At 40.2% G+C, this 18804-nt stretch overlaps 1 protein-coding gene across 2 annotated transcripts in view; it reads left to right on the top strand.

Moving 5' to 3' along the window:
• The window catches only part of LOC138468214 (xanthine dehydrogenase/oxidase-like), a 1072878-nt gene that overhangs the window by 605087 nt on the left and 448987 nt on the right, over positions 1-18804 (top strand). For both annotated transcript variants that reach the window (XM_069608673.1, XM_069608674.1), the window contains exons 13-14: positions 5723-5832; positions 7625-7809. In XM_069608673.1, the coding sequence (XP_069464774.1) occupies positions 5723-5832; positions 7625-7809 (295 nt within the window). The remainder of the gene's footprint in view (positions 1-5722; positions 5833-7624; positions 7810-18804) is intronic.

Genomic DNA, 18804 nt, shown 5'->3' on the forward strand with positions numbered 1-18804 from the left:
AGGGTAGAACTTCTCAACAATGGGTGACAAAATGCAAGGCACTGCTTGATAGTGTTTGCGTCTCGGAAGAGGAACTCAGAAGAAACCCGGATAGGGTAAAAGGCAATTTAGGGAGATCTGACTGGATCCTTACTTCAGAGGAAGCAAACCAATGTAATTGTTCTACCACTTGAGAAACGAACCCAGGGCTTTCAGTACCCTCCTAAGATACTTGAGCAAATTTCCTAATGGTTATTTTAGAGCTCAGTTCATGAGGATAGGCTTAAACCTAATGCCTACAAAAGAAGTTCTGTCTGTTAGACTGAAGTCGAGACCAATAAAGGCTGAATGTGACTATTGTTAAGAGCTAGGAGAAATTGAAACCTTTAAACATACACTGCTCTTTTGCACAGCCTGGACTATTTTGAGGTTGATGTACTTTAAATCCTTCTTGGATTCAACAAATACCTTATTCTCAGAGGAATGGTGACTGCTCCTACTGAGTGGCAAAAATATCTCCTTAGTGTTGTCTACGGTACGGATATTATATGTCATTTTAAGCAAAGATGATTAAGTAATTGAGAGATGAATTTGAGGCATGAGAGATGTATCAGTAGTGGGGAAAAAATGTCATGTGTTGTGATGTCATTATGTTTTAATATGTGGATTGAAGCGTGATGGAATGTTTTTCTTTTTAACTGCAAAAAAGGTTTGTAATTAACCAAATGTTACAAACACAAAACATAGAAACCTTAGATCGTTCACTTAGTGCAGAAACAAGGGGGGCTGTGCCTGGCTCTGGGCACCCAAATGTACCTGCCAACTCTGTGCCTAACCAGTAATATTATGCACAGTAATAATAACATACGTAAACATGGTAATGCTGGCTCTGCCAGTACATGCTCGTATCACCATGTACAAACGTTCTCTTGTTGGTGGCTTTGCCCTTAAAGCCAGTCAAAATCTCCTGCCATAGGAAAGATACGTTATTGCTGGGTGCACAAATGCTTGCCCAACTCCTACACCACCATATGAGAATACTCTTCATGTTGTCTTTGCCCTCAGTGTCAGGAAAATATGCAATGCTCCAGTAAAGAAACATTTGCTTGTTTGACTGCAGAAATGCCTCCACCCACTATGTAGGAATGCACATCATTGTGCCTTGTCCCTTATATGAGTACAAAAAAGCAAATGCCATAACATGAAAAATGCCTAGTCCGCCTGCCCCCTTGTGCTATGACCCTCCCACCTAAAGCCCTCCCCCATGAAATAACATTCATCAAGTTCCCTTTTCCGAGAAATGACAGTAAAACATGTAAAGAGAATCCATGTTCCAATACCCCTTGCCCAGGCCCCAAGCTTGTAAAAGTTTCCCACAAATATGCCATAGTGACCGAGCGTAGCAAGGGAGCCCGAACCAACCAAAGGGTATTTTCTGTAATGCTTACTATTACTTCATCATCAATGCCCAGGAAAACATGCCATGCCACAGTAAGAAAAAGTCTAGCCAGGTATTAAAATGTATCATACCTGCTTTATGAAAGATGCCCAGTAAAAAAAATGTCATGCCACAGTATGAAATGACTATACTGGCTGCACTAAAATACCAGTCTTTCCACCAATAATACATATCATGCTTGCTTTATCCATAGATACCCATTAAAAGTTTTGTTTTAGGGCACCCACTCCCCGCCACCCCTTCTCCAGCCATCCCCTCTCCCTCCCACCTGTCCCCTGTCCTCCACCCCCAACCAACCCCCAAGTCCCAAAACCAGCTCCTCAGCTGAGCAATAAACACAAGCATACACACATTCGCACACCATTCACTCAACACCATTCACTCGCTCATTCACATGTGCTCCCGTTCACCCATACATCACATGCTCACCCATTAAGCACACACACACACTACATAATATATATACACACCCTTGCATGCATGCACTCATGCATACATACATAGAAACATACATCATGAACATGCAACACCATCACAGCCACTCATGCACACACATCTACAAAAATACATGTTTTTCTTTTTTTTGATGAATCCGTTGCTCCTGATGGATTCCTCTCCAGGCAGCCCTCTGGCTCCTGTGCTCCATGCAGACAAGAACTGTTCCTGTGATGCGCAGAGCAGTAGAGCCGGGGGCCTCCATCTCACGTACATTTCTTCTGAAGTTACTTTGACTTCAGAAAAAAAATATTTCTGTTCTGATTTAAAAAGAAACAATTCCTTTCCAGAAAGAAAGACATTATTTCAGACGGGCATTATTCCTTACTAAAGTCAAAGTGACTTGAGAAAGCAATTAAGCCTTAGAGGGCCACCCTCAGGACAAGGGCTGGTGGCAGCCCCCACACCGCAGGGGCTTTGAGGGGTCCCTGCTACACTAATGTCACTAGTGCAACGAAGTATTTTGCTTTCTCTTTGTGAGAGGAATTTTGTTTATTTTTATTGAAAAAGTCCTGCTTTTAGAATGGAATGCATGTTAATTGTTTCTGTTCATTGTTGTGTTTTTTATGATAATGCTTGCATCTGTTTTGCTTTTATTGTGGTCTTTCAATATTAAAAATATTGTTTAGTTCAAGGTCAAGGACATCTGGCTTCAAATTCCTGTTTCCCCACTTTGCCAAATTTTGTGATCCTCTGCAAATCACTTTTCGTCATAGATAATTGTCTTTAAATGTCTGAGAAACTACCTGAAGGCAGCAACATAATCACCCCTTGTATATTAACTATGTTGACATTAAAGGGAAACCCAGGTTAGCACACCGTTGTCACACTGTTACTGCCCACCATACTCAGACTAAACCTCTTGCCCATTGCTATGTAGCCCTACTCTACTTTTAGTTGTCTTGTCAACTGAGTTCATAGATTTGTGTTCTCTGGCCCTGCTAATACAATGACTATCCCTAATGTTTTATACATCCAGATTTTTTTGTGACTAGTCCTCTTGCTATGCAACCTGGACCTTATTTTCAGCCCCTCAGACAATATTATGCACACTGTTGTATTTCAGGCAAGGTTTCTGCCATGAAAACACCCTAACAAAAAAAAAAATATATTAAAATTGCTATTGTATCTCTCTTACCTGCACTTATCCGACACCCGTTGACTGCGCTTAATTCTTGCACTTGCCACCTGCTGGCCACACTATCTGCCATTGTTTTGATCACTTGTTCAGCACTTTCCACTCATCCCGTCCCCCTTGCACTTTCCCACTTCCCTCTCCCATGCACTTGCACATTCTCAATGTAACTGGGACTACTAAAATCTTTGTTTTGTCCCTTGTACTCCTCCCTTGGTTCGGCGCCCTCTGAAAACTTGTGTATGGGCGCGATATAAATAAAATATTATATCATATTCAGTACTATCTTCAATGTTCATTGCATTCGGTCATGAAATCAACAACATGGGGATCATTATATGTTTGCCGGTATCCCGCCGGTAATTCCGGTGGGATACCAACAAACTCCCCTCCCATTTCTGCCACCTGCTATCTAGAGGCCATTTTACAGGCATTAAATCCCCAATCTATGGAGTCCCATAGGACTGTAGTTTGGCTGTGCAGTAGAAGTTCTGGTACCAGATTTACCGGCACTTTTACTGCACTGTCAAACTTATAATGACCCTGCATGACATTATTTGAAATGTCTACCTGTGGATGTCTAAATCCCTTCTAATCAGCTGCGAGGCTGTTTTCAAAGCAGCCATCAAAATACAGATTCTACGTTTTCGGGGAAAACGTTCAGACATCTGAACCTACTTGCTATGTTTCCTGCATTAAATCACAGGAAGAGAAATGCGAGGAAAGACTCACTTTATAGACAAAATGGGTTTTTGGTGAGAAAGGGGAGGATGTTTACCATTAGAAATTTAGCAAATTCGAAACCTTCTTACCCCCGCCCTCCACACTGCGCCCCACTTTGCAGGTCAACCTTCTTTACTGGCTATGCTGTGGTCCTTAAAGGTGAGTTGGTAATTTACTGCAGGGGCCTAAAGACATATAACATCAGAATTTCCTCTTATAAAGTTGAATATTGTGACTATGATGGAGCTCCTTTAACAGTTGCACATCCACAAGTTTCAGCATCATGAACAATAAATTATCCAACAGTCAAGGCAAAGCAAATGATTAATATAGTCTCTTACATGCCTCTTTTCGTGGCCCATCCATACCATACTTCTCTGCTGAGGCCCCCGATTACACTCCTTCCCCAGCCTAATGGCATTTGTGTGGGGATTGGGCAGTACAGTAGTGTGAGGACTAGCAAAAACAGCGTGGGGGCACAGCAAATAATGATGACAAAAGTGCCCAGTGAAATACATCCAAATACAAATGCCTTGCAAAGTAGAGCACTGGTGGAGAGGTTTGAACCCAGTTGCTCCCTTTTAGCACTTCCATGTAATCAACTCCTTATTTAAAATCTTTTTTTTTTTTACTCACCCAATATATTTATAACTCAATATTGAACATTTCAGTCAAACAGTATTGGGCACACTGGTGGAGAAGTTTTAGCCAATCTGCCTGTCCATTCCTCTCCATTGACAATGCTATGAGTGTGAAGCTTGTTCAAGCAAGTCACAATTCGATATATCTATATAGAATTCTCTTAATATGCTTGTACATTGGGAATTGAAGATGTGGTCAGTCACCGTTACACCGAGACCCAGCTAAAATTCTACAAGGGCAAAACAGACCCTTATCTCTTGATGGCTTTTGGACTCCAACGGCCTTACATCCAACACCTGAAGCTGCCCATATCAATATATATGATTCAATGCAATACTAGGGTGGTTGTTCTAAAAAATTAAATGAGAACCAAGCAAACAGGGGCTTGTGTATTCCAAGCATACAACCTTTTTTTTTTTTTATCACAGACCTGTTTGTTAAATATAAATATCTGTAGTTGGTCTTATGTTCCCAAAATGTTCCTTGTGAAGAGCAGGCTGGAGCCCTTATTGGTGTTATTGGTCCCCTTCTCCTCCCTCATAGGGATATTTCGAAAGAGCACAATACAAGTGTACCAGACTCTGCATTTTGGAATGATAACCTCTTAGAGAGTATTGCATATGGTTATTCTAGAGTTTGATGATGTATTTTGACCAGTAAGCTTTAACATTGATTGTGGTCTTTCATTCAAAACACACTTTGTCAGTAAGACCCTGGCAGGATGTTACCAGCTTGCACTTCTACACAAAGTCACCCCTGTCCATAGATTCAGAAAAGTTGTCCAAGCCTTGGTCATCTCCCACCTGGACAGGGGTAAAGCCTTACTCGCAAGAGTCCCAGATGCCAACCTGGCAATAATATCTTCAGACGGATTGCGTTGTTCAAAAACCATACATTCAAAAGAATTCCAATTAGTTTGCTAAGTCAAAGATAGTCATTGTGTTAATCTCATTAAATACTTATTTGACTGTTGTCTTAAAACACAGAGAGAAAATTGGCCAAACATTAGTGCCATCTAGATGTATGAAGCTTCATTAGATCACAAACTATTTTCACTATGTGTTTTGTTATTTGCTTGCCAATTGAAAAATGTTCAAAGCTTGTGAACCCTTTCTTGCCACCTGGCAACTTTATCTTATCTAAGATAGACAGTGGCGAGATATCACAAACAGAAAATCTGAATTTAAATAAAGTGGCAGCGACTCATTCTACAGCATTACAGTTACTGTGGAACTTGACCTTGCTGGATTGTGTCAGGATGGTGGACTTAATCTTTTCTTGTTCTGTAGAGGGTCAGAGGACTGTGCCGATGGATGAACACTTTTTTACTGGTTACAGAAAGACTGCAATAAAGCCCCAAGAAATATTGCTTTCCGTCGAAATTCCACGCACCAGGAAGGTGAGCTATTTTACATCACCTGGTCTTGATTTGGGTGAAATATGCAATAATATTTAATGTGATAGGGAATTAGCAGTTCCTCTGTGCATCACAAATGTCTTAGAAAGGATGAGATGACACTGTGTCTCTGTTGTAGGTACAACAATAGTCCAAGCGAGTAAAAACATTGTTTGTGACCCAGTTCCCGGTTTTGTCACAAGGAATACATTTTATAGCGTGTATGAATTCTCAAAGGTGTTCCTCATGGCGATCTTAGGTGATCAGAGAGTGTTAAGGGAAAAAGTTATGGGAAGAAGTCATTTTACAAATTAGGGGTTTAAAGTGTGTCTTCCAATGTCATGGCATTTTTAGCAACATAACTGGGAAGACCCTCTGACCTGGTGCCATTTCTTTACACATTCCCTCTTACTCTGTTGTATTTTTTCACATAGTAATAAAGGTTGTGTTTGGGGATTTGTATTCTGAAGCCCACCCATGCACATTCTCTGATGCTTTTATAACCCTAAAGCATGTGGCTTTTCAAGCACAAAACACAAGCTAGCAATCTTAATGAAGCAGGGGCAGTTCATGATTGCCAAGGGCTTCCGCAGTTGGTACAGTCCGCAGATGTGGGCTATACCAACTGGCTCCCGTACAACCACATTTTACATCATCAGAGCTGTCCCAATAGAACATTGGGAAGAAAACAACAATGTGAAAAAGACTACAATGAGGAATGTTCGCTGTGGAGAAAGGATGTAACGAACATTTGTTTAAAAAAGGAAAAACGTGAATTTGACAGAGGGGTGAGATTGGATTTGCCTCTTGGTAAGCCTTCAAAAGAATGGAAAAAACGGGTACCGGCTGGAACCAGTGGTCGAAGTGGGCGGTGTTTCTCTACTTGTTTTAATTAAGTTTTACTGTTCCTATACTTTTATTTTAAAATGGAATCATTTCGCTTTAATATAAAAGTGTAGGAAGAAGTTGAAACTTGTACTTTCAGGGCAGTGGACTGAACGTTCCCTTAAACAGCAGGTGCATGTGTTTGGGGGTTCGTATTGTGCGTGGGGGGGTGGCGATGTGGTTTGTGGGGAACGGGGGCAGGCCACAGGGTACATAGTTCCACTACTGGCTGGAACCAAATGAAAGTGGAGGGGGCGTCCATGTGTTTGCAGCATCAAGCCTTTCCTTACCTTTGAATGGAACGTAGAAAAAAACAAAATAATTGTCGAAAAATTGTTGCCAAGAAAAAAACGACAACAAATCATCACGAAAATACCTTCATTTCGATCTTTTTCAAAGGAACCTGATTCTAAATTGTCATTGTGTTAAGTCGTTAAAACCACATGGTACTGTATTAATCACAAAAACATATGCAGCTCAAAGGGGAGAATGTCTGGAATTGTGTATAACTAGCAAACCTCTAAGACAAGAATCCTCCACCACACCATGTTTTCAGGATAACCACCAACTAAACAAACAACTTCCATTCATGATCACTATATTCATTTTGTTTTAAGCGGATATCCTGAACACATGGAGTGGAATTTGATCTGCAGAACATGACTTGGAGAACCCTGTACAAAGGTACCCACCCGAATGTATAAAAGGCAACCTATGGCCGTTGGCATGTAGCAAAATGTGTATCTTAATGTTCAGGATTGTGATCGTCAAATTGTGCCCATAGTGTAGGCAATAACAGAATAATACTCGCATAAGGGTGACTCTGACACCTAATAATGTTACTAAGGGGTGCAAGGATCATTGAATGATTTATAAACATGTTGTGCTGGTGGTTGCTTTCTTTATGCAGTTTGAGTATTTCTCAGCCTTCAAGCAGGCTTCTCGCCGCGAGGATGACATTGCTATCGTCACGGCTGGCATGCAGGTGCGCTTCAAAGATGGAAGCAACCAAGTGGAGGAGATGCAGCTCAGTTATGGTGGAATGGCCCCCACTACAGCTCTGGCAAAAAGGACATGTGCTGCTCTTATTGGCAGGTATGGGAGAACTAACTTGAAACTACTTCCGGGTTCACATATTGATTTTGGAGGGACAACATTGTGTACAACCCTACCTGTAAAATTGCATCATTAGCCAAAGCGTGAGGTTGGAATATTCAAAATCTAGTTTCAATACATTTCCCTGGAACTGAATGAACCACCACATTTACCAATCACTCTTCATGTGCAACATACGTGTTAACCCAATAACTGCTTTTTAGTTTTGCCAAATGCCTTGGCTATGTTCCTTCCTTGTCATACACATGGCACACATGAACTGGTGGCCCATGTCACAGGTCATGACAGCATCTGCACCCTTGGTGCTTATTTTCATATTTTGCAAGTGCAGGATTGTTGAGGTAGCTGTGTGCCCATGCGTTATTCTTTCTTATCACATTGCCTTGTCACATTAGATTGATTTATTAGAAGGCAATTGTCTGTAGAAGTGGGACAAAGCAATCTTAATTTGCTGTGTCATTAACTGCCCTGGGGTGGTAGCGGTGCGTGGGATGAATTCACATGACACAACATCTCTGGGAAGTAATACATTTTCCTATTAATGCGTTTCCTATGCTTTAAATGCCCAATGCAAAACACAAAATGAGATGAGGCATTTTATTATTTTTTGATACTTAACTTTACTGCCTTCAATTTGGTTATCATAATGTGAAAAGGTCTCGTTTAAGGAAATAACTATTTAACCTCTTTTTTCTCGGCTCAGAAGGAAATGAACAAATATGGGTGTGGAAATAGAATGTACAGTACAGTAAAATAGCTTATGATGGGAAAATGCCACTGACTCATTTTGTCTACTTATGAGCAATTTACATGCGTTATGCTGCTTGGACAGATCACCAGGTGTTTTGGAGTTTATTAGTCAAGCTTAAATGAGTATGTTGTTAATTATTATGTTGCAGAGTAACAGGGGGCAAGAACGCATCCCTATCTTACCCCCTTGGCAGCTTCAAACAGGGACAAAAACCTCTCCCACCATACCCCATTGGAATTCCGCTTGATATCTGTATATAATGATTTTATAATGGTCAGTAGTTGTCCTGGAATGTTCTACTTTGCTAAAACTTGCCATAGCTGTTTACGTGGCACCTTGTTGAATGCGGTTTTTGTAGAGTTGTGACTACAGCGTCACCTGCAGCTCATGACAATAGAACTGGAAGAATGCATATCCATGGTAGTGGATGAAAAAAGAAGAAGAAATAGACAGTCCCAAAGCCCTGATATACGCTGACAACACATCTATGTTCATGATGATTGGCTCCATTGGCAAGTACACTCTATTACCACAAAGCGAGTGGAAAAAAATGGGTCATGAATTTCTCAATGAAGTTGATATCAATCCCAGAGCGTATGGTGGTGTGAAAATTGAATTAATTGGCTGGTCTTCGGCTATTTTGTAATTCAAGCAGCGAGAAGCCAAGGGCAAACTGTATGTGATTGTTAGGGAGAATTCTCATAAATGGTTGATTTCCCTTACCTAAAGAGTCCCCCAGCAGCTTTGCTGGATTTCTAGGATTTATTTTTTCACCTGGTAAGAGTGTGAGCCTTTTTTCCCACTCTTACATGTGTTTTGCTATGTGTATTATTACTTTCTGTGTGATCTTGGGCACTGGAGCCTCACCTACTCTATGTGCACCACTTTTTGTGTGTGTTACACAGCACCTTCACTGCAGTGACACAGGGTTGTCTTTGAGGCTTCACACTGACTCACTTTTTCTGGGGCTGACTACTGTCCCCCAGAAACAGGTAAAGTTGCCATTAACTTTATATAGTCACTTTAAACCACAGACCCAGTACACCCCATCTTACATGGGGTATTGGAAAGGGTTAACTCTTATCCCTTTTTGTCTGTACCTCTTGGGGCATTGTTTCGCTAAACATTAAGACTTGGCTGGTGGCAGTGGTATCTACCCTAACTTTCCTACCACGATTATCTCATATAACGTGGTAATGTTTTAGGCTATTATATTAGCCTCGAACATAAACCTGCTTGACCAAATACATTTTATTTTGGTTCCGGCTGGGTTCAGTCACCTTTTCTTTTTGTTAAAGTCTTTCTCGTGTTTTTCTCTGCGTAGAAAACCGGGGATTACTCCTTTGTTCGCTGTCGCTTCGAGCAAGTCGCTTCTCAAGTCGCTGTTACGCTGCGACCTCTCTGCTCAAGAACATTTGGATTATTTTTGGACGTGTAAAAGACGTGTGGATCAATTGGACGGCACTGCCCGCCCCTTTTTCCCAGAAGCTCTACAAAAGTGACGAGCGCGCGCTTCGAGCAAGTCGCTTCTCAAGTCGCTGTTACGCTACAACCGCTCTGCTCAAGAACATTTGGATTCGTTTTGGACGTGTAAAAGACGTGTGGATCAATTGGACGGCACTGCCCAATTTTCCCAGAAGCCCTACAAAAGTGACGAGCGCGCGCTTCTGCGGGCGCGCTTCGAGCAAGTCGCTTCTCAAGTCGCTGTTACGCTGCGACCGCTCTGCTCAAGAACATTTGGATTATTTTTGGACGTGTAAAATACATGTGGATCAATTGGACGGTATAAAGACTCATCAAACATCTTGACTTTACCTAAGTCATACCCAAGAGGACTAAATACTAAATATTTACCTATTTTCACTGTCTTTGAGGCACTGCCTGCCCCTTTTTCCCAGAAGCCCTACAAAAGTGAAGAGCGCGCGCTTTTGTGCGCGCGCTTCGAGCAAGTCGCTTCTCAAGTCGCTGTTACGCTGTTAAGCTGAGAAGCTGAGCAGTGTGGCACGTCGGCTTAGAGTTGAGCTTATTTTTAGCTGGTACTGAGTATTTTATTTTTCCCCGTTTCTTTTTTCTGTGATTTCTTTTTCTCTTCTTGTAACACTCTGCTAATTTCATATTGGACGCTATGTCTGCCAAAGGGCTGATTTATACTTTAAATTCAGACATGCCGCCTGGGCGTAAATGTTCAAGCACATCTCTTCAACTTAAACCTTCACTTATGCGAACCCCTGCAACCATCGTGAACAAAATGAAAATCAGCAATCAATCGCCGAACATTGCCGGAAAAAAGCCTGCGACTACGGACATTCGTGAGTTTTATCCTGTATGTGCTGTTACTGATTCTCCTTTAAAGGGAACTTCTACTGTAGACATTCCAACAAATGCAATAATGAGTACAAATGCTTCTGTGATAAATGTCTCTATATCTACGATTCCATTGAATGTACCAGAACACGCCTTATCTGTATTGACCCCTGAGATAACTATCACTGATACACAAATGTTGGCTGTACCTGTGGACGGAAATATCATGCCCACAACGGTGGACTTAACAACTCAAGAGGATGCACGGAATCCCCAAAAAAGTCCCTGTTCGCCCCCAAACGAGATAGACCAAAATGGGGAAAACAAATCTGGGGCTGAAAATAACAGTTCTGTGATAAGTGTACATATAAGCAATCCCCAACTTAATGAATCATTTGTTCCATCTCATACTAAGTTAACTCCATTACCATCATCCTTTTCTAAGGAGGATGAAATAACCTTATATCAGTCACCAAGCCTATTCAATCACTCGAATGATTCCATTTCTGGGAGCCCAATTTCATATGTACATCCGACGCCAAGGAAAAGGCAGACAGGTAGTAATAATACTCTATCTCCTGTTAAAAAACCTGAAACAGTAGGAAATCAAAACCAGTTAATTGAAATAACATTACATGCAATGAACAATACTATCAACTCCCTAGTTAAGCTTTTTGAATCATTAGAGACAAAGGTTATACATCAATCTAAGAATTGACAAAATTGCTAAATGGATGGGTGAATGGGACAAAAGAATGAAAGGGAAACAGATTGTGGATGTTACGAACGAAAATCTCTCCTTAGCAAATGATGAGATCTCTGAGAGACATAAAATTCAAATTATAAAGACAACTCAAAAATCAACAAAACCTCTTGTATTCCCTAACGATTGCCCTCTGCCAATCTTTGATAAAATCATAAAGGAGATTAGTGATAAAGATATAAAGATTCAGGAGGAGGGTAATTTGCCAAATCTAAATACTGTTTTACCACCACCACCTGCTCTGAAGTCAGGCGTAATCTACAACCTGTTTGACAATTTTGCAAAGAAAAATGATAAAGATGAGAATAAGCCGATCATTGGTACAAGTGCTCTAAAAAAAAACAAAAATCAAAAAACTCAACACATCTTTGGCTCTTTAAATATCAAGCAGTTTGTTCAACGTCTGACTTCGGTAAAAAGCGCTAAATCTATTGTAAGGAGGACTTTACAAAACAAGTGTAAAACTTTGAAGCAAAAAAGCTGTCCTGCACCTGCCTACGAGCCCTTAAATGATCTAGTTGCAATGATTGCAACCCCTGTCTTGGAAATTTCTGAACAGACAAATACACGGACACAGACAGCAGATATACCAAAATCAAATGTAACAGTTGAGAAATGTACCTCTGATGCTGATACGAATGCCCTTCTCTCTAACACAAAGAATGATACTGTGAGCCAACCCGTACAATTGACAACTAAAACAACGGAAGAAACAAATAATTTACCATTATGTCAATTGAGAAATGAAAACAACCTAGAAATATGTACAGACAAGTCTAGCTTTTCGAACGAAATTCTGAAAGACATCCAGGCTGAAATACGCAGAACGCTAGATGAATATAAACAATTCAAAGAAGCAAATTCTGCTGTAAGTCAGCGTGACGTGGTTTTGGTTACCAAACAGATTGTGCTTCCCAAAACACTGCCTTTAAATACCTTAGAAAATACTAAAAATAAAGAAGAAATATTTCAGGCACGAGACGCAACATCGCAGGACTCAGTGGTAACAAACCTACCTCAGCAAGCAGCTATTAGAGATGAGAGAAATTGCAAAGAGAAAGAAAATCCTAGTGTGAATATTAGATCAGAAAAATACCAGGCGATGGATGATTATTTCAAGTTTAATAAAAAAAAATGGAAGATACCCTATCAAATAACGTTGAAACTAGATATGATAGAAGCCCTTTACGAACAAGAGGAATTGTAGACAAAAAATCTTAGGAGTACACCTCTGAATGCAAAAAGACAGGAAACCCAAATGAAGTGATCGCTCCCAACAGTATGTCTAGGCATATGCTCGATCAAAATGATAACCACCGCTTCATATTAAAATGCCGGGATGCACCATTCGGCACATATGACTTGTGTCGAGCGAGTGTGCTGGCCATTTTTGAGGATATTCCTGCCTTGAGTGATATCACATCAAACGATATTGCCCAGGTTGAATTTATAAGTGATGTGTCTTTGTCTATTGTGAGGCTGTGGTTAAGTTCAAATGTGGTACGGAATGTACTGTGGCAAGCTCGTATGGACTTGTTTGCAAATGGTTTTATTTTGGCAATTGATCCTATTGACAACTGTAAAAATAAAAGACATGATAATCAAAACACTCCATTTACAAGATCACGAGAACTGAAATTGTATAATGCAAATAATAAACGTTCCCAAAATGAAGCTACAGACCGATTCCCTCAAGCAAGTTACCCCACATCAAACATCAGCGATTACCACTCATAACTAAGCTTAAGAGAAAATGATGTGGACTTGGTAATTGTAAGTTGGAACACTTGTGGTCATTCCCACCTGTTAGAAGACAATACGCTCTTAATGGCATACAATATAATAGCACTGCAAGAAACATGGTTCACGTCTGTTCCAGTTTGGAACGGGTATGAAATGATCTTAGCACCTGCTATGAAGGGTACCAAAGGAAGACCTACCTCTGGCTTAATGGTTGCAGTCCAATTAGAAGGAGGGCTTAGAATTTTTCCATGGGCACAACCTAACCCCTTTTTACAACTAGTGAAAATAACTATACAAGGCCATATAATTGCGCTTCTAAACATATACCGAAATCCCATGGGTCTGTCCGATAAGAGCTTCTTTCTGGAGCTAGAAAAACTTCTAAATACCATCAAATTAGCTGTGGAAATCACAAACATTATCATTATAGGTGATTTGAACCTCCACTGTATAACATCTTCAGCAGACAAAAAAAATAACTCATGTAAAAAATGGGAAGAGATAATGCAGAGTCGTGACCTCTTAATGTTATATGGTTCAATAAAAAATGATATTCCGGCTCAGAGTACATGGAAACGAGGTCTAAACTCATCTACTATCGATTATATCTAGGTTGACCCAGTAACTTTCAACTTAGTCTCCCAATTTGAAGTAATCCACTCCAAGTATAGCGACCATGAAATACTTGGAGCATGCTGCCAATTGAACAAAAACATTGGCAGACCACATACTATGCGCTATAATGGCGAACTCTCTATTAATAACAGTAAAATCAGATTCCGCTGGAATACCAAAAAATTAGAGAGCTTCCATAAAGAACTTGTGGAAATAAAAAGGAACTCCAACTGGGAAGACAAAACATATATTACAACTATGCACTACTACAAGACAAATACTAATGTTATAACAGAAAAAAATACGAATTTGCGAGACCGCTATGACGAACAAATTCAGCAACGTAAGACACAACTACGTAAAGATAAAAAAATTGCCTTACAATTACCAAGTCCTCAAAAATACAAAAGTCTCAGATTGTTGAAGAACAAATACAGAAATTGGTTAAAAGGCCATAAAATCTGGCTTTACCAACAAAATGGAGAAACAATGCTATACACAATCAGATCTAAAAACTCTGCTCAAACTTGGGCTCTTTTGAATATAGCGAATAAAATTACACAATATCCAATTCAAATAAATGGAGTTCTTGAAGCAGATTGGACAAGGTACTTTACAACTCTCTACGCGAATACCCCATTGGAAGAATATGATGTTCAAAAACTAAGTCTGGACACAAATCAACTGCAAGTTTTAGAAGAAGACATTCTATACTTCATTAATCGATCAAATAATTCCAGAGCTCCTGGCCCAGATGGCTGAGCAACTTTACTCTTAAACAACATCCTTTACTTTGGTCAAAAGTTTTGTACAATATATTTTCGCAGGTCCTTGCCACCAACACCATTCCATCATCATGGCTCAGATCTGTAATTATACCAATCTTTAAAAAGGGCAACAGGTCTAATCCAGCAAATTACAGACCGATCGCCCTTTTAGATGTCACAGGGAACATTTTTGCACGTTTTATTTTAAGAGATCTAAACAAGTGGTTGAACGTGTCTTCCCTAAGGGACCCATGCCTGGGTTTATTCCTGGCTTGGGTACATCAATACATTTGACCACATTAACAGCCATTATAAACCATAATGCGGACAAGAAACAACCACTTTATATGGTGTTCGTGGACTTAAGAGCTGCATTTGATTCGGTTTCGCGAAAACTTCTCATTAAAAAACTTGCAAGAGATAATTGTCCAGCATACAGTATTGCCCTTATTTATGCCTTGCACAATAAAACAACTCTTTGTGCAAAGCTGAATCTAGAAGGGCTTCTGTCAAATGAGATAAGTACCCATAGAGGATTACGCCAAGGGTGTACTCTAGCTGCCACATTATTTACTTTTTTTATAGCTGACATGCACAAAATCTTTGCAGCAATTGAATCTGATGCCCCAAAATTAGAATCACGGAAAATACCAGCCCTACTGTACGCAGATGACCTGATTCTAATTTCTAAGACCCCAGGTGGACTACAAAATCTTTTGAATGCACTATCTGAGTATGTCGACAATAACATGTTAAAAATCAATCTTGAAAAAACTAAAGTAATGCTGTGCAACTCTACTAGATCTTCAAAAAGTAAAGATTACAAATGGTCACTAAATGATAAACATCTTGACAAAGTTGATGAATATATTTACCTGGGTATAATGATCTCTGTTGACATGGGTAAAGCACAAATGACTAGATGGAAATCTAAGCTGAATACAATGATCTCGCAATCTACGATAATCCATGCAAAATTCAGGAAGTTTTCGATCATACCAGTTCTGACATTCTTTAGACAAAAAGTTATTCTAATTCTCTTATATGGGGCAGAAACTTTACCGATTGTGTCAGAAACGGTTTGGGAAAAATTTGAGGCAAAGTTTTGGAGACGTAGTTTATGTTTACCAAATTGTATACCGATTGCCTTCATCCACAACGAACTTGGCTTGACATCCTTGTATAGCCGCTATTTGTTGCAACTAATAAGCCTGTTTCGTAAATGCCTTGTAGCATATAACTCAAATACGTTATTGGGGACTCTTGCACATCATCTTCTTAATTCTGACAATACCTTCCCTAAAAAATGGCGACAAGAGGTTATTAATGCAATTTCCTATGCTGATGCTTCAATTGAATTATTGTTACAAAACCCTACCCGAGTAAAAACTAAGCTGTTCCAATGGGACTGGCCCAGAAACAGACTTACTTGCTTAAAATACAAGGACTTTGATTAAAGGGTTTTTACACACAAAAAATATAGCCTTCCAGAATCTTATTTGATAAAGTCCCCTTCAAGGAATCATAGATCTAATTTTCTGAGAATAAGATTGAACCTTTGGTCAACACTAGAGGTACAAATCAAACGGAAAATCGTCTCCCCACAAGTCATTCTCTGTAGATTTTGTAAGAGTACCTTAGAAGTCGAAACCTTAAAGCATATACTAACTGAATGTACTGCTCTATGGGACAAGAGACTGTTATATTTAAAACCCCCATTGAAAGAACATAGTGATGTATCGAAAGAAACATTATGGCTTATGATTATGTCAGGGATTTTAGTATCATTCAGAATTGGGACTATTCGCTTTCTGAGTAGCATCCCTGAGTTAAAGAACTATATGGGAGACAGAACTTGAACTTACAAAATCAGTTCACCTATATGCCATTGAAAATATTCTTGACTCTGCTTACGAATTGAGCTGAACAGACCAGCCTTTTTAATCCCTACTTTTTACTATATTTCCTGTATGTGATGCTATTATCCTCAATGATATCAATCTTCTGTCTCTCTTCCTGATCCAGATGTTTTGAAATTGTTATATTGTTTTATGTTTCTTTTCTCTTCTCTTGTATGTTCAAATGGAATTGCATATTAAGAACGAAAATATTGTAAAGTTGACTTGTTCAACTAAACACAATAAAAAAATAATAAAAAAAAAAAAGTTGCCATTAACTTTATATAGTCACTTTAAACCACAGACCCAGTACACCCCATCTTACATGGGGTATTGGAAAGGGTTAACTCTTATCCCTTTTTGTCTGTACCTCTTGGGGCATTGTTTCGCTAAACATTAAGACTTGGCTGGTGGCAGTGGTATCTACCCTAACTTTCCTACCACGATTATCTCATATAACGTGGTAATGTTTTAGGCTATTATGTTAGCCTCGAACATAAACCTGCTTGACCAAATACATTTTATTTTGGTTCCGGCTGGGTTCAGTCACCATTTCTTTTTGTTAAAGTCTTTCTCGTGTTTTTCTCTGCGCGCCAAACCGGAGATGACTCCTTTGTTCGCTGTCTTTTCGCGGGCTTCTGCACAGAAGCTCTCCTTAAGGTGCCTAATAGTCTAGGTAGGCAGGATGTGAGGGAAGGATCTTCAGACCCCTGCCATGGGTTCCCATGGTTACCCAAATCACACTCTTGTCTGATTGGCTAAGGGGACTGGCCTTGCCAGGCCAGCCACCCTGCTGTGTGATTGACAGCCAGGCTGTATGAATGGGGGAAAACTGCATAAAAAACAGGTCTCTGGGACTGGAAAGACAGAGCCGCTACTGGAACGAAAGAACCAACGAGGAACTGGCAGAAGAGGACCCCTACAATGACAGAACTGCCCGGTGAAGCCCTGCTGCAGGTCCAAATCTCCAAATCTGACGACAGAGAAGTTCCTCCAGGAAACTTCTTCCCTTGAGCTGGTGGGACCAACCAGTTCACCCAAACTACAAGCCAGGACCCCTTCTCTGGTCGAATTCGCTGTACAGAGCTACAGTGGGCCGTATAGCCATGAAAGTCGAACCCTGCTTGGGTTTTAAGACGCGCACCTTTTATTAGTTGTTTACCGCTTCTGCTGGTTTCTTCCCTGTGTAGTGCTGGACTCTCTAGTCTTCCTACTTCTGGTCAGTCCGACAGTCGCTTCAGGAACCGTGAGCCTGCAGGAACTACCAGGAATGTCTGCCTAGCTACAGCCCCCTCTCCGTTTTAAGGTACTGTGAAAATCCAGTTGTGCGTTTCCTTCAGCCGTGGGGAAAGTGTTTGAAATCTTTCTCCAATCTGAGGGCTTGTCCTTCTCTTCTCTTTGAACTAACTTTTCTACCAACCAAACTCGTCCGGAATCTGTGCCATGAACTTTACTGCAAACTACCCTGAACTGTGTGATCTTGAGCAAAAGACTTTTGACCTATTGACTTTGGCCCTAAGCCTTTTCTAGCTGATCTCCTTACTGTAGTCTCTCTTGTCCAACTGCTCAGAATACTTACCTGTTGGTTTTGCCTAGTTGCTGATAACTTTGTCTTTCCCTCCCTTCTAAATTGCTGTAGTGCCATTTTCTCCCAGTTCATTTTGTGAGCTTAACTTGTCTAGAATTTAAGGGGTGTGGTGTATTTATGATTGTGATTTCGACTTGCTTATAATAGTTATACAACTGTTGAGTAAATACATACATATTCTTTTACGGAGAAACCTTCAGTCACTGTTTGCCTGAATCATAGTAATTGTTGTCCTTTGTGTAACTATTTGTACTGCTCACTTACTCTTGAGATAAGTCTGGCTGCTCCGCTACTGCTACCACTATAACTGAGCAGTACAGGCTTGTACCAAAGGTGAAATTGTACTGTCACTTGTAGTCTTAATTGTGTGTAGTGTTCAAAAAGGGTACTGCATATAATTCTGCCTAACAGTGATCAAGAAGCGGAACACTCCCTTACTGAGATGGCCACACCAAAGAAATCTCAAAGTAAAATTGGATCCTACTGCTTTTTAAGTATTTTAAGTATTTAGAGATAAAATAGGTTGTCCACGCAGGTTTGTACAC

This window comes from Ambystoma mexicanum, chromosome 4q, assembly GCF_040938575.1.
Source record: "Ambystoma mexicanum isolate Mex_15411 chromosome 4q, UKY_AmexF1_1, whole genome shotgun sequence".
NCBI classification, from domain to species: Eukaryota; Metazoa; Chordata; class Amphibia; order Caudata; family Ambystomatidae; genus Ambystoma; species Ambystoma mexicanum.